The 16,616-nt window shown below is 44.5% G+C and overlaps 1 protein-coding gene across 1 annotated transcript in view; it reads right to left on the reverse strand.

The window, feature by feature from the left end:
- The window catches only part of PPME1 (protein phosphatase methylesterase 1), a 28,051-nt gene that overhangs the window by 4,935 nt on the left and 6,500 nt on the right, over positions 1-16,616 (reverse strand). The window contains exons 2-8 of the mRNA XM_065745769.1: positions 10,463-10,557; positions 8,475-8,566; positions 5,047-5,104; positions 4,472-4,523; positions 2,597-2,751; positions 1,980-2,070; positions 1,063-1,128 (exon numbers count right to left, since the gene is read on the reverse strand). Of these exons, the coding sequence (XP_065601841.1) occupies positions 1,063-1,128; positions 1,980-2,070; positions 2,597-2,751; positions 4,472-4,523; positions 5,047-5,104; positions 8,475-8,566; positions 10,463-10,557 (609 nt within the window). The remainder of the gene's footprint in view (positions 1-1,062; positions 1,129-1,979; positions 2,071-2,596; positions 2,752-4,471; positions 4,524-5,046; positions 5,105-8,474; positions 8,567-10,462; positions 10,558-16,616) is intronic.

A 16,616-nucleotide genomic window follows, 5' to 3' on the forward strand; every position in this document is an offset into this window, starting at 1 on the left:
GATGAAAGCTGCATCCAGAACCAGCCACGAGACCTCTGCAGCATGTGCATCCCAGAGCAAACATCAGTACAAACAGATATTTAGAAGAGGCAGAAGGAATCAGAATGTCTGTGTTGAAAAGGGCCTCAAAGATTATCTCATTTCAACCCCCCTGCCATGGGCAGGGTCACCAGCCACCAGAGCAGGCTGCCCAGAGCCACACCCAGCCTTGCCCTGAGTGCTTGCAGGGATGGGGCATCCACAGCCTCTCTGGGCAACCTGTTCCAGTGCATCACTGCCCTATGAGTGAGAAACTTCCTCCTCACATCCACCCTCAGTCTCCCCTGTCTTGGTTTAAAGCCATTCCCCTTGTCCTATCACTACTAACCCTTGTAAACACTCATTTCCCCTCCTGTTTAATACACTCCCTTTAAGTATTGGAAGGCCACAATGAGGTCTCCCCAGAGCCTTCTCTTCTCCAAGCTGAACAAGCCCAGCTCCCTCAACCCTTCTTCATAGGAGAGGTGCTCCAGCCCTCAGATCATTTTAGTGGCCCTCAAACAAGCAACAACAGCTCTTCTTAACAGAGTACAGAGATCTTAGGAAAGGTTCCAGACACATCAAGGATTAGAATGGCACGAGCAGATCACACTGACCCCCCTCAAACTCACCTTGGACCACTCCTGAAATGCAGAAGTAAACCATTTCTAAAAGGAAATGAAAGGCACCGTATCCAGAAGGCCAAGCCAATTTAGGCCAACATTACTAAAGAGACATCAGACTAACAATGTGGGCAGAAAGGAAAGCAAAACAAAGAGCACTCAACCAGCAGTGCTTCATTTATTATTTTTAATGCAGCTCTTGGTGAGTTCTGTCCTACTGAAATGCTGGGCAGGTTTCCTCAGAGTGCCATGACTACAATTCAACAGTGCTGGGGGTGCCAGCAGCAATCAAATGAAAAGAAATACATTCCTCAGAAGAAAATTCCACTTTCAAGAGTATTTATGCTCTGTAGTAATGGTATTTGTGAAATAGATGAGAAGATTTTAAGAACTTTACATTAAACAATATAAAACAACCTACTGTTTAACTTGACCGACCATAGAGACTCGGGCAGATTCCAGATTTCTTATTTGTCCACTTTTTACACTAGGAGAAAATGGAAGAAAGGCAGAAATTACTGAAGGAACTAGTGACTAGCAGGCCTAGAAACAGAAGCAAAACCAGATGGTTTCACCCAAACCACCTGTGCTCAGTAGTCATTCAGAATGAGTGACATCATATGCCAACTTACCTGAATCACCAGCTGTCACTGTAACTATCTCTTAAAAGGACACACAGGAGAAATGTTGGGTGAGGAAATGGAGCAGCCCTTGGATGATCCTTCTCCAACACCAAGCCAACTCCCAGGAAATTAATGATCTTTGTAATCTCTCTTGTCCCATCAGATCAGCCAAGGAATTGTTGACAGAACCACTGAATGGTGGAGGCTGGAAGAGACCTCTGGGGATCACCTGGTCACCTTGGTGTCCCTCCACTTGACTCTCTCCAGTACATCCCAGTATCTTTCATACTGGAGGTGCCCAGACCCAGATCAGCATTCCTGGTGAGGCCTTGCCAATGCTGAACAGAGGGGAAGGATCACCTCTCCTAAATGCTGGTGACACTTTGCCTAATGCAGTGTCTTAGTGGCAAGGGTTCATGTTCCCAGTGCTGCCCACCAGGCCCTTTCCAGCACAGCACAGCCTGGGGCTGCTCCTCCCTGGGCTCTGCACTTCTTGCTAAACACCACGAGGTTCCTCTTAGCCACCTCTGAGCCTGTCCAGGTCTCTCTGGATGGCAGCACAGCCCTCTGCTGAATCAGCCACTCCCCAGCGTTGTACAGCTGGGGATGTGAGAGTGAAAGGAAGAACCTGACAAATGGCACAAAGTTTGTCTCCCTCAGGATTCAAGCTAAAAAAGCCAAGTGATTTTGGAGATCACATAAGCCCACACGTTACCTCCACTCGATTGCATTCTCAAGTGACTTGAATGTTTTGGGACGACTCCTTAAGAAGTTCTGCATGCTGTTCAGTGCATCCATGGCTGTACCTAGAAAGAAATATTTCAATTCTATGACATCTAATGTAATAATTACCATGTTCACCTATACATAACCAGCTACCAAGGCATAACTACAGAGAAAGAAGGGGTTCAGAGTGGATTAAATGCAGTTAAGGAAAACACAGCTTAGCACACCTAAGCCTACAGTCCTAGCTCCCCACATTAGAAAATTAACGAGTAGGACATCTAGGTAGCAAGAAGAAAGAGCAACCACTCATCAACCATACATTATATACACAAAAAAAACCCCACAAAGGCAACCCTCCTCCTTGCTGACCAGAATGTACTGCAGCCAAATTCTGAGGACAACAGCAAACACAGATCCCATCCAGGAGAAGTGAAAGGAGGAGTCCCACTAGAAAGACTATTTCACGTAGACAGCTTCTTTTAAGAGGATGGGACTGTCATCCATTTAATAACAGGGCAAAACTTTGTGTACTCAGGGATTTGGGGGATAATTAGAAACAGATGAGTGTGAAAGGAACAACCATATCCAGGTGTGCAAAGGCTTTACCTTCCACAACATCTATCATGCACAGACCCAGTAAACTTGGCACCAAGTTTGCGACTGCTGTGTGCACTGCAATGGCACCACCCATGCTGTGCCCAATCAGCATGATAGGGGGGGGAAGGTCTCCATACAGAGCTTCAACCACGTTTCCAACGTCTCTGCCAAAAGAAGGTGAAAGCACAGTCAGCATCCCTACCTTGATATATTTCTGAAGGATCTTAGTACAGTGGGAGAAGAAAATACAGATCCAAGATAGCTGTGTGGTCCAAGCCCTCTCTTATCTAACCCACACACCACTGGGACAAGTTTATTGTCTTAGCACTGTACCATCCCATTTAGGCACCAACACAGGAATCATTCAAGCTGATACTTCCCTGAACAAGCATGGAATTTGGCTTTTTATAAACAGAAAGGACTTATTAATTATTTTTTTAATTGCCAAAGAGAACATTTTAGATTGACATCACTTGGTAGGAGTTTTAAATAAAAGGTGAAAAAAACATTGCACTCTTTTGTGTGGAAATGTAGGCTAAAAAAACCTACACAGTTCTAAAAGGAGGAATCTTTTGCAATTACACGGAGAAAAATGGATGAAGGCAAAGATAAACAACACTGAAAACACAAGCAAAGGTTCAGACTCTCACTGGAGCATGGGTATTACAAGGCAAGCAGAGATTTCCCCTTCTCTTCCATAAGGGACCTGCTTTAAACCGAATCTGTCGCTGCTCTGTGTTAATGCTGGCTGCCACAGTTCACAAAATAAATCAAAATAACAGCTAAAAATAAAAGCTAAAGACTGAAGCTTATTGAAGAGCACAGTACTTGGGGTAGGCTCAGAGATGCCAAAATGGGCTTTCCACTCAGAGAACACCTGAACACGCTTGCACCTAGTAAACCACAAGTCAAGAGAAAGGCTGAGTGGTTTATCTGCTCTGTCAAAGAGAAGATTAAAACTATAGCATAAGGCTTCCACTTAAAGGAATAAGGAATACATTCTGAGCTCGCTGCTAACAGGACAGAGGTTTAGAAACAAAAGGCAACTTGTTTTCCCCCATGGTAGCATCCAAAAAATCCCAGTTATTTTGTACAGCACCTCCTTAGGACACTGACATATCAGGACCTGACAAGCTGTAAGCAGCAGCAATAAGGTATACAATGGAAGTCAGAATGCATTTCACACATGGCCTCCCCACAACAAATCCAGTAGATTTGTTCATAGGAAGGTTACAAAGTCCTTCGTGGTTTAATTGTAGTCACAGGAAAGAGACTCTTTGTACTCAGTGTGGACACAACAAGATGTGCTTAGCAGGAGCTGTTTGCTTTTCTGCAGCTTGTCAAGAAGGGGATTTGTACTCCAGCCCCAGAGCAGGTCAGGGCAGTCTGTAAAAGCAACCTGATTATGTGACCCACACTGGGGGGATGCCACCAGTGCAAGGCAAATACACTCTGACCACTGCAAGAACAACAGAACCACCACCAAACTGATGATTTCAAGCTAAAATGCCCACATCAGTCATGGCTGAGGAAGGCTTCCTCCTTCCTGTGAGGGTACCTCCACTAAGCATTACTGAGCACTGCAGGTTTAAAGTGTTCACTGCAGTGAAGTTGCTGATCTTTAAAGTGGCTTTAAAACTAAGGGGAGACCTGGGGAATGAGCCCACTGTGAAATACCGCTCAGCTGGCAGATATAACTCTAAATAATTTTAAAGCTGTCCCAAAACAGAAGGAAAAAAATCAAGAGTCACCAGAATTAAATGAAATGAAACTATCTTTCCTTGAACAAAGGTTGTGTGTCCTCCAGAAGTTTATGCTTAATCAAGGAAAGAAAAGAGATATGCAGGAAGTGAAGCACTGAGGGGAGCACATAAGCTTCCTTACTTTGACATCGTCTCCGCAGACAAATCTTCAGGATTCCTAACTTTTGTTTCTCCTGAAAGAGCAAAAGAAGTTAAATTCACGTAAGCTGAAAACCTTCAGACCACTCAGGATGCAAGCAGCAACATACAAAGCTTTCTGGCACAGTTAGGAAAGAGCCTACTTCAGTTAACACAAATAATTAAGAAACCCAGAATGAACAGAAACTCTTGGTACTTCACATTATAGCTAAGGAGTAGGAACGGTCAATGTACTCTTACAACTGAGCAACACACTTTATTTCTAATGGTAAAAGCCACCTTTCAGTTATGAAAATAAAGAGGAGGGGCTGCTGTCAACATGTAGGAAGAAGCAAGCCCACCATCACCTTGCATAAAGGCACAGGGAGCTGAGGTTGCTCATACACAGAGTCACGCTCTTGCCCCATCCCTGCCACTGAATAAGAAATAAGGATGCCTTCAGGAGAATTTCTCAAGTCATTTTGGCAAGGATTCACATCACACCTCCTTTAAAAGGGAAGACAGCAAGCAAGCAACGTGCTCATGTGATCTCTGAATTCCTGTATTTAACGTACTCACCGTGGCCTCGGAGATCTAAAGCCACAATCCTGCACTGAATCCTGCTGATGATTGCAGACTGCAAGGGAAAAAGACAACAGAATTTGCCAAGTGCCACACTCCTCTGCAAAAGAGTTAGCAACATTAAGCAGCAGCAAGGACTGGCATGGTGGGACAGAACCTCCACTATCACCAGCTGAACCTGCAGGCTGAGGTCCCACAGAGAACATTCCAGTATCCAAGAAGGTCGATGGCATCCTGGCCTGGATCAGGAATGGGGTGCTGAGCAGCACTGGGAAGTCATCCTGCCCCTGTGCTCGGCACTGCTGAGGCCTCACCTCGAGTGCTGTGCTCAGCGTTGGGCACCTCAGTACAGAAAGGACATGGAGGTGCTGGAGCAGCTCCAAAGAAGGGCAACGAGGCTGTGAAGGGCTTGGAGAGTGTGCCCTACGAGGAGAGACTGAAGGAACTGGGGCTGTGTGGTGTGGGGAAGAGGAGGTGAGGGGAGACCTCACTGCTCTCTTCCAGTGTCTGAAAGGTGCTCACAGTGAGAGCGGGGTTGGGCTCTGCTCACTGGTGACAGTGACAGGACGAGGGGAGATGGCCTTAAGTTGCACCAGGGTAAGTTTAGGTTGGATGTAAGGAACCACTTCTGTACAGAAAGGGTCGTTCAGCACTGGGATGGGCTCTGCAGGGAGGTGGTGCAGTCACCATCCCTGGGTGTGTTTAAATCCATTTGGATGTGGTGCTCAGGGCCACGGTTTAGCAGAGGGCTGTTAGAGTGAGGGCAGTATGGTTGGGTCGTGGTTGGACTGGATGATCTTTGAGGTCTTTTCCAACCTGAGTGATTCTATGATTCTATAAGAGCTACTCTCAATGAACCAGAGCTCCATCCTTCCTCCCATCGTTCATGTGACCTCTGGGAAGAACATTTATTTTATTACGCTTTACGACGCTGTGTGTTTCCTAGGAAGGTTAATTCAAGCTCTGTAGCACCTCTAGAAACCAAACTGCAGCAGCAGTAGTTCAGGTGCTGAAGTAACACACCCCTTCCCCAAGCCACACACGTTCCACAATCAGCCCCAGCTACAGAGCAGCCATGAAGATGAAGCAGCTGCCTTATAGCACTTACCCACTCGGATCTTAAAGAATGGAATTTCACAGTAATGCTGGAATGTACAGAATTGATCTGTCCAAAGAAGTTGGAGGGGAACAAGAGAGGAATCTTTTTAAAGCAAGGCGGTGATGACTCTATTTGTCTCTGACAGCTCAATTTGCATAAGTTATTTCAGGCATCACAGTGATTAAACCGCTTTCTCCGTTGGAAGGAAGGCTTTTGTGTTCAAAAATCATTGATTACTTAAATATCAGCCCTGTAGGAGTGGGAGAATTTGTTGAGGGACTGTTAATACAACCACCTACATAACGGGTGGATCTGAAAGGCACACAGTCCTCCTAATTGGCTGCTCAGCTTTTCAACTCCTACAGGAGTGAGGTAGTTGCACTCCCAACAGCCACAAGTTTGCATTTCAGACCCAAAAGTCACCCCAAAACCTTTATGTGTAAGCTGCTTATATCCCTAAGCAATAATTTAACTCAGCAGATGAGCAGCCTTCTGCTAAACCACTGACATCAGAGAGCAAGGAAAAAGGATCACCAACATGATGTGACAGAACAGGAAGCTGCCCAGCACCACCAGCTGTATCCAAACAGAAATAGTTTGGGCAAGAGAAGTACAGGCACATCAGCCAGGCCAGCAAGCAAAAGAAGAAAGCAGCATCCTGGCTCTGCAGGCTGTCTTCTATTTATAGGCCGGAGCACTCAGTGCCTCCCAGTTTGGGATTTTCAAGTTTGGTTGTTCTTTTTGGTGTGAATTTATACATATGAATTATATATAGAGAGAGTTTGTTTGGTACTTATAGCATTAAGTTTAATACCTGGTTCATTTTACTTAATTGCTTAGGATAGACATTATTTTCAGAACACCCATGGAAAATAATACCAGCTGCATAGAGGCACAGCTAACTGTTGTGCCCACTTGCACCTAGGGAAATCTACATTACCTTTGTCAGCTGCCAAAAGTAACACCAAAAGCCACTAAAGCACAGCACCATAACAGCAGTCACTCCACTAAATCCAACCAGCTTGAGATCTTTAAGTGTGAAAATGGTACTGGTTTGCTACTGAAGATAAGAGTTCTAGGGAGGGTGAAGGCACCTTGAAGGAAGATGATCTTTAATACAAAAAACTGTGGCTTCATAATTCTGCTTCTAGTTAAAAGCAACGGCCTTCAATCTGAGGCACTGGGATATCTAAACAAAAAACACCAATTAACTGTCTGACTCAGCAACTAACAATAATGACAGGATTTAGTAAGACAAGACAAAGTTCAGCAGTTCCTGAAGACACACATCTGCTCCACTCTCTGGGTCAGCTACAGCTGCAGACGTAGATGAACTAAGTTAGGCATCCAACTGCTGTTCCATACCAAAATTGCAGCCCACTTTGAAGGTATTTTTCTGTTGCCTCATCATAGTACACAGTGGTTGACCCATGGGTTACACCATAAGGATTACTCAGTAGTAGCAAACACCTTGGCAATCCAAGAGCTGTTGGTATTAATTCTTGCAAAGAGATCACTCTTGTTATGTCCATGACATAACTGAAGGCACTGAAGAGATACTGGACACGAGGAACATTTTCTTCTCTGGAAGGGTGGTAATGCATTGGCACAGGGTGCCCAGGGAGGTGGTGGAGTCACCATCCCTGGAGGTGCTCCAGAACTGAGGAGATGTGGCCAGGAACACTGGGGAAGGGTCAGATTCAGAGAGGTCTTTTCTAACCTCAATGATTCTGTGATTCTGAGGTCCCAAACAGCAATCACAGATGCTTCAAATGATTTTACTTTACCTTCAATCCTTGACATTTTCTTCCTTAGCTCTGGTTTTGTGGGTTTTTTTTTTTTGCTTGTTTTTTTCTTTTAAACCAAGGAACAGGTTTGGGGATGGAATTTTGGCTCAGTCAGTTCGTGCTCCTACTGATACGACCCCTGTCCGTGCTTCAGAGAGCAACAAATGAGACTCCTTGAACAGGACCTCAATCATGCAAACAGTGTTATGATGAGATAGAAGTGTTGAAAACTGGAAAGTAGCCTTCCAAAAATAAAAACTAAGGGTACCTGACGATGAGATTTGCCTTAGCACTTCATTAAAGCATGCAAGTTACGTGGAAGCTGCTGATAATTAGTGGTCTGGATGATAAACCTCTGCATACACTGCCTAATAGATGTTCTTAGGTGGCCTGAATCAGGTACATACCAGGAGATCATAAGACACTGCTTTCTGCATTAATTTTCCCTATGCTTAACACAACTGAATGGTTTAGCTGCCTCCCATGCTTAGAAGGACTACATTCACATAAATATTTCTATAAATCAGCAGTTTACTTACAGTGAATACAGCCCAGGAAAGAGCAGAATGGCCTCCACCATGTAACAGCAGTAAGACAGGTCCCTCCAATCCGCTTTTGTAAATTCGAAAAGTGTATGAATAGTTAAGGACATCCCACAGTTATGTTTTAGATTCTGCAGTCGCAGTGTTTTGTTCCTATGCTGAATTCCTCAGGCCTCATTTCTGCCTCTGTGCAATGGGTTTGTGCAAACATGAGCTCAGTTTTGTCCGGGCTGTCAAGAGTTTTTTTTCTACAGAGCAGGACTTCCCCCTCCTCTGTAACCCACACATCTCATGCTCACACCCTTCTTCCTTCTGCAACAACTAAAAGGAAAAATAAACCATACCAACTCACGCTACAGAACATGTAATTTTAACATGGCATGTTTTCCTACTACATTTAAGAAAAATAGTCAGGTAAGCCAGAACACAAGATGTTTCAGGGCAACATCACTGCTCTCTGGCATACACGTTCATAAAGAAGCTTCACAGTACCCCACCTGTCCACAGCCTACCAGAAGGAAACACAAGCTTCTGTTAAAGGTCACAGGTAACTCAATGTTTCCTTCACAAGGTGCACATCACAAAGAATTCATAGCTTCAATTGGACAAGCACAGTTAATGAGAACATGAAATAATGACTGGGTGAGTAAAACAACAGGAAAGAATTGTTTGCATTTTAAAGCATCCTATGCTATTGGCAACAGAGAAGTAAACAAAGTGCTATTGGGGTTGAAATAGTTTGGAAATTTGGTTTTCTTAATGGATATACCAAAGCAGGAGACTCATACATTGGAGTTACACAGCTACGTAAACTACAGGGCTGTATTAAACACAGATAAAACCATCTTCATCTTGCAATTAGGCCATAAGACCTGGAAGTACCTCACTCATGCCACTTCTGTGTGAAACACAGGCAGCTGCAGGACCCATGGGAAGCCCTGTGTCCCAGACCTTCCCACAGCATTTCTCAAGGTGCTCCCAGGGCTCCCAGTTAGCACACAGCTGTTGTTGGTGGGCGTAGGCAGCTTGTGAATGGGACACCCAAAGCCATCTCAAAAAGTCATCTACATTGAGGGTGGTGAGGCACTGAACAGGTTGCCTACAGATGTGGTGGGTGCCCCATCCCTGGAGACTTTTTCAAAGCAAGGCTGGACCAGGCCCTGGGCAACCAGATGGAGCTGTGGTGTCCCTGTGCACTGCAGGGGAGTTGGACTAGATGACCTTGAGATGTCCCTTCCAACTCTAAGAATTCTATAGCTCAAACTCAGCACATCAAAGATTAGAGCCATCAGCTGGATTACTCCACAACTTGCAAAAAGGAGTCAAGCTTGAAGAAACATTTGGCAAAGGAGCAGAAATTTTGGAGACTAATAGTCAAAAATTAGTTTGACATTGCTGGACATCTCCCTGCTGGCACCAGCACCTCTGTATGGACCCAGGAGAGAAGTCCCCCTGTCTGCACACCAAATTGGGGTGCAACAAACAGTGACCCACACCTCTTGGAGGCACAAATATGTTCGTATGCACGTACAGGAACAGGACCTACAGGTTTACCTGCAGAAGGGTGTTTGGAAATCAGTAGGTATCAAGTTCTTTTAGCATTGAGGCTTATATATTATACTGCAACCTACAGCTCACTGATTGCCAGTTAACTGCCTCAGTAAAATGTAATAAAAAAATCAATGAACATCCACCCTGATATGATATGGTTTCAACTATCTGAATTAAGGAGTCTGCAAAGTATCTTATTAAGAAGTTGTAAATACTTACTGAAATTTGTGATTACTATTGTAAAAGAATCAGTACAACAAACCAGCCTTGCTGGAATGCTTTGATTGCTGATTCATATAAAGAGGAAAGAAAAAGAAAGATGAGATGAGAAGAAATAAGTGAAAAAGCTGAAGAGAACCCCATTAAACTGCAAAGACCTGTGACACTGCCCCAGTCACTAAGAATAAAAAAGCCACAGTCTGGAAAAAAGGATATATCCTTGCCAGTTTCGTTTTCCACCACAACATCCTCCATAGACTCAAAGTATTGGCTCCAAAGCACTGGGGAGAAGTCACGCTTTCTTCCAGGGCTGAAAGAAAAAAAACAAACTCCATAGGTAAGAGATATATCAATTAGTCCTTCATTGTAATTGGCATACAGGGTCATCACATACATCAGAGAGAATACATCAGTGTTACACAACAGTTTGGGACTGGAAGTAAGTGATATGCAAGTGAAATTCCCTTACAACATCCAGGAGTTTGGAGTCAGTGAGGAAATGACTTTTTTAATCATGGGTCCTATTGAGGAGATCAGAAGAACATGAAAATTAATGGGCATAGAATGAAAATACTTTAATACTACACAGACCAACATCAAGGGAAAGGCAAAAAGAAGCATGGCAAATACTTAAAGATCTCATCACAGTACTGTTACTCCATTTGGAAATGACCACAGATTGCCCCCTCCGAGTCAGCAGCAGTACATCTATTGGAAATGGTCCTTCTCTAGTCCTAATGGGAGCAGTATGGAGCTGACATGACTGGGAACACAGGAAGCTATCCAAAAATATATGACTCAGCCCATGAATCATAATTTAAAACAAAGAAAATGTCCTTCTCAGAAGTCACCTTGACACCACAGCTTTGGAAAGTAAAGTGTCAGCTATATACTACAGGCTGCTGCCAATCTAGCATGGGATACAAAAATTAGGCATCTTATTAAAAGCCAAATTAGTACTTGTTGTGAGATTACAGCTTCCCCTCTAATTTTGGAAGAAACATCATTCAAAGTCAAACTATCCTAAAAAAAGCAGGATCTGTAAAAACTTCCATCTTAACTTAAGGTCCATGATGACATGACTGCATATCAGATGCTGACAGGACTTCCTCGGTAGAATGGGTTTCCAGGCTTCAACTGGCACTTGTTCTCAGGTTAACCACAAAATAACCCACGTTGGAGGGACCCATAAGGATCACCAAGTCCAATACTGCACCACGAATATAGTTTCTTGAGAAGTCATGACCTACCAACACAAACACTCATTCACCTTCATCCAAACAAAAAGAAAAGCCAGGTAGGTAAAAATCCAGCCATACACATCCCCATCACTGGAGACTTCTGGCTGCCCAGAGCTATCCAGCACCAAGTAGGGAACCAGCACAAAGAAAATGAGAATTCTTCTAACAGATTGTTCATCAAATGCTGATAAAAGAGCACTGCACAGGCATGAAAATCCTGATGGTGAGCAGCCTTGGGAAGAGAAGGTGCTCTGGAGATGGCTGAAAGCACCACGTTAAACATGACAGAATGAGAGGTAATGGGCTTGAGTTGTACTGGAGGAGATTCAGGTTGGGTAGTAGGAGAAATTTCTTCTCCCAGAGAGTGGTGATGCAGTGGCACAGACTGCCCAGGGAGGTGAGGGCTCACCATCCCTGGGGGTATTCAGGATCTGTGGGGATGTGGCACTGAGGGATGTGGTCAGGGGGCACAGTGGAGTGGGTTGTGATCTTAAGAGGTCTTTTCCAACCTTAATGACTTATGACAATAACCTATGACCGTGACTTGCAATGGTGAGATCTGGAGACCAGGGCTACTAGAACAAGGCCTGGGCCTCCCAGTGAGACAAAATATAAATCACAGTCTTTGTACCTCACACGCAGAGATTCAACCCCTCCTCATACCAACACTAATTGCTGCCACAGTTTGCCGACAAGTGCATCACAAAATATAGCAACAAATGATGCCTCCATTTAGTAGCACTAATTTCAGGCTGCACCTAGCACCTCGGGGATGCAATTCCCCTAAATTATTGGGTGAACACAGACCACGTGTTCTGTGGACATTATGCAACCCAAAGGTGCCCAGCTGACAAGCCAATTTCATCTTTGCTCCCATCAAAAGGTCCACCTGTGCCCTCTCCTTGTACCCCATTACTAAAGAAAGGCTCTGCAAGAAGAATTTTCCTGATGACTCAGTTGATGTGAATCTGCTTCCTCGGCTGAGCGGATATATTCATTGGCTAAGGCTAAAAGAGTAGTGCTTAATTTTGGCAGTGACATAATCAAGCTAGATTCAGGCCCAGTACACAGGATGAGTAACAGTGCACCATTTTAACAGCCTCTTTGCATTGAAACTCTTCTGGGGGAGGCAATCAGCACACAGTATGGAAATCAGGCACGGGGGTGAAAGACTTTCACAAAATAAAATCTCTCCTATTGACAGAAGTCTCCCCTGAATTCTTGGCTTCCTAAGTAGAAAGGAACGCACAAAGCTTTTCAGTTTTGTAGAAATAAAACTCCTATTTCTCATAGTATTCCTACAAGAAGAAACACAAAACAACCACCCCTGGATGTTACAAATCCACTGCTGTGGGTTTCCAGACTTCGGTACTGTTCTTGTCAAACTTCAGTTAAACGAAACCACGTCACACACATCCACACAGACATCCAGAAAATCTCTCCTACTGCCTCAGTTTAACCTCCTTCTAAAACAATAACGAATTATAAACTTCATAAGCAAGGACCTGGCATCAAATACAGTCAACTCAGGTGACTGATAAGAGCTTTAAGGTTAGATATCAGAAGAAAATTCTTCTCCCAGCAGTGGTAATGCACCGTCTGCCAAGAGAGGTGGGGGAGTTACTGTCCCTAGAGGTGGCTGGGAACAGTGGAGATGTGGCACTGAGGGATGTGGTCCGTGGGCATGGTGGGGGTGGCCTTGAGGATCTTGGAGCTCTTTTCCATCCATAATGATTCTGTGATCCTAAGGTACCTGACTTCCGATGGTTTATCACCTAGAACTGTATAATGAGAGAAACTGAAGGCCCATCCATTCCATAATGTGGCACCAAGAGTTGTCTGGAAAGGGTTAAGGAGAGAGCAGGGTATGACACGCCCATGGGATCTCCAGGGGCTGCATTCTCAGCACTGTGCTGCACTAATGGAAGACAGTTCCCATTAATTCTTCACATAAAATACAAGGCACTTCCAGCCAGAGCTATTTCCACAGCACCTGTGACACCAGTGCCACAAGTTAATTAGGTTTTCATCAAAAAGCCTAATTGTTTGCTTTTAAGCCCACTCTATCACAGCATCTTTGCCTGTTCCTTACAGTATTAACGACTGTTTAAGCCCATGTCATATTTCTCCTGTTTGGCCATATGTTTTTCCAGCTCAGAGTCTTCCTTTATTCATTTCCCCCTTGCCTGGAAGCCACCCCAGTCCCTATCACACTCTCTTCACCATTTCTGGCTCTTGCTGGAGGTGGAGCAAACATCCCACACCTCAGATAATTTCCCATCTCCTGTTTTTCTATAGCTAGGATGTGCAGTTAATGACAACAACCTTCATCACCTTTTAAAAATCCCACATTTCAGTGCAGTCAGACTTCTCCACAGCACATTACTGCTGCTTTCAGGTTTGACTGTCCTCAATAACTCCACGTGATAGGCTGATATCATCATCCAACTGGCTACGCTCCTTCCAACATAACCCATACATCTGGCAAGCAGCAGGAACTCCCTATAACCTTCCTTTTATTGTGAGATGAGAAAGTTTCCAAGTGTTAGTCCCTACCCACATTGGAGGTTGAACATGGAGAATTCCCAAAGCAAGACTCACTTGTCTAAAAGAAAAATACTGTTTGTAGAGTAACACACAGTAACTCCCCTGCACAAAAACAGAGGATGTCACCTCCATTTCTGAGGGATGAAGAACAAAGCACAGACCTAACAATGTGAACAGTCCCATACCTGGGAACAAAGAAACTGCATTAACAGGGGCAGGTAGTCCTGCAAAGCAGTGTCTCTGGAAACCTCAGACAATCTTCGAACTGAAGCACAGACCATGATATTACTGCACAAGACAGGGATGCCAGCACACCTGGAATAATGTACCTATGGCTGGAATCAATCATTAAGGATACAATTGAAGAACAGGGCATACAGTGAAAGCCTCACCTGGCTAAACACAATGCCAGGAGTGATACAGGGCAAAAGATTGCAGAAAGAAGGTAAATTCTTTCAACTGCTCTTTAGCACATTTGTTCCCTACCACTCTGAGATCAGACACCAGTGTTTCCAGGTTATCATTCCCAGGCCTTCTAGGCTGACCTGATGCATCTCCTCCTGGAACTAAGATGCCCCCCAGTTACCAGGAACACCAGTATGGTCACTGTATGTAGGATCATAAATTCACAGAATCATTATGGTTGGAAAAGACCTTTCAGATCCCCAAGTCCAAGCCCAGCCCACCCCACCACACCCTGACCACATCCCTTAGTGCCACATCCTCACAGTTCTTGAACACCTTCAGAGATGGTGACCCCACCACCTCCCTGAGCAGCCCATGCTGATGCACTACTGCTCCTTCTGATTCGTCTGGGTAAAACCTGAACAAGATATTAAAACAAAACAAGAGAAAACAAGGGCAGAAACAAGAGGTTTGTTAACTCCAAAGCCATCTGTGGCAGCCAGAGCCCAGTATAAGGTCTCCTGCTAAGCCCCTGTAAGGTCTACTGATCCTGCTAGAGTGTTCATGCAGAAGGCAGTCAGGTGCTGACACAAAGACAGATCCATAAAGAATAACTCACAGGTTGTAAGAGGAACCCATGAGATCAGAGCTGAGCTGTTCCCTGGGACCTTGCCACTCCACTTCTCATTACATTGTTTGATTTAGCTTTATTAGCAAATGCTTCAAATTAAGTTTAATTGGAGTTAACAGCTCCAGAAGAAGTGTTAGGAGCTGTGGGTCAGGTACATGAAATATCTGGGAACAAAACATACCAGAACTCCTACATTTGCAGGAAGCATGGAGGACCTGGAAGTTGAAAACCATTGTCCCTTTGATGCAATGTGCAGGCTGTAATTTAAACTAAGCTCCTGCCTCCAAATAATGCTGAGGGAAAACACGAGGGACCTCTGCTGTACTACAGAGCCCTACAAAGGGCAAGAATAAGTGCATCGTTTTCCCATGAGACAGCTGGTGAGTGCATCTGAAGCACACAAAGCAGCACAGAGCTATGAGAAACTGACTGTGATTTTGTTGTCTCTCAGAATAAGCACCTCCCATCCATTACTTCAAGCTGCTCTCTCAGTGGCACATCCACACAAGTAAAAGCAAGCCCAAGAGCCACTGTGGTTTTGCCCCTTGATGTCCAAGCAGAGTTTTGCTGACCAAATATTTAAGCTGATGGAATTAATTACCTTTTTTGAATTATCTAGCAGACCAAAACAGAAATAGATCCATCACAATGAAGTCTGAAACTCAAAGCCAGGTGCTAAGTGAAGCTGGAATCACAAAAGAACTCTCTCTACAGCTCGTTTCATCCTATTGTACAATTTGTCCCCTTCACTGCATACTGAAAACAGATCAAAACTGCAAGCAATCCCAAAGCAATAGAAGCCCAAACACTTCACCAAATTTCTCACCAGTGTGAACGGGGTTTTGCCTAAGACACTGAACACGTTAAATGATTTTTATACAAGAAGAGATTGCAGAAAAAAAAATTTTAAAGGGAGAAATTAGTTTCAATTGTCACGAAATTAGATCAGGTTCCATCAAGGCCTTCCGGATAATTAAGTTCTTTGAGAACACAGCTGCCAGGTTGGACATGAAGAAAAATGTCTTCTCCCAAAGAGCAGTGAGGCACTGCCACAGCTGCCCAGGGAGCAATGGGGTCACCACCTCCAGATGTGTTCAAGAACTGTGGAGATGTAGCACTTGAGGACACAGTTGGTGGGCATGGGGGTGTGATGGGGACCTGGGAGGTCTTTTCCAACCTTAGTGACTCTGTAGGTCTCAGTCTTTTTGCTTCACTAGTGAAGTTAGAAGTTCCATTACTTGATTTTTCTCAGAGCTCTGAGCATAAAATTTAATTTATTTCTTTTTCAACCACGTGACCCCAACGAAGGCAATCTGAAAGACAAGCATACATCTGCTTCTTTATGTAGGCATTTAAAAATGAATTCCAGAATCACACAGCATCACAGAACTGTGGGGGTTGGAAGGGACCTCCAGAGATCATGGACTCCAACCCCCTGCCAAAGCAGCTCCAGCCCAGGGTGCACAGGGAGGCAGTGTGGCCATTTCCCCTCGTCCTATCAGCACACACTGTGAGCAGAGTCCGGCCTCGTCCCTTTACCTCCCG

The sequence above is a fragment of the Cyrtonyx montezumae genome, unplaced genomic scaffold (assembly GCF_038088225.1).
Source record: "Cyrtonyx montezumae isolate F1298 unplaced genomic scaffold, pur_monq_1.0 scaffold_37, whole genome shotgun sequence".
Classification (NCBI taxonomy): Eukaryota; Metazoa; Chordata; class Aves; order Galliformes; family Odontophoridae; genus Cyrtonyx; species Cyrtonyx montezumae.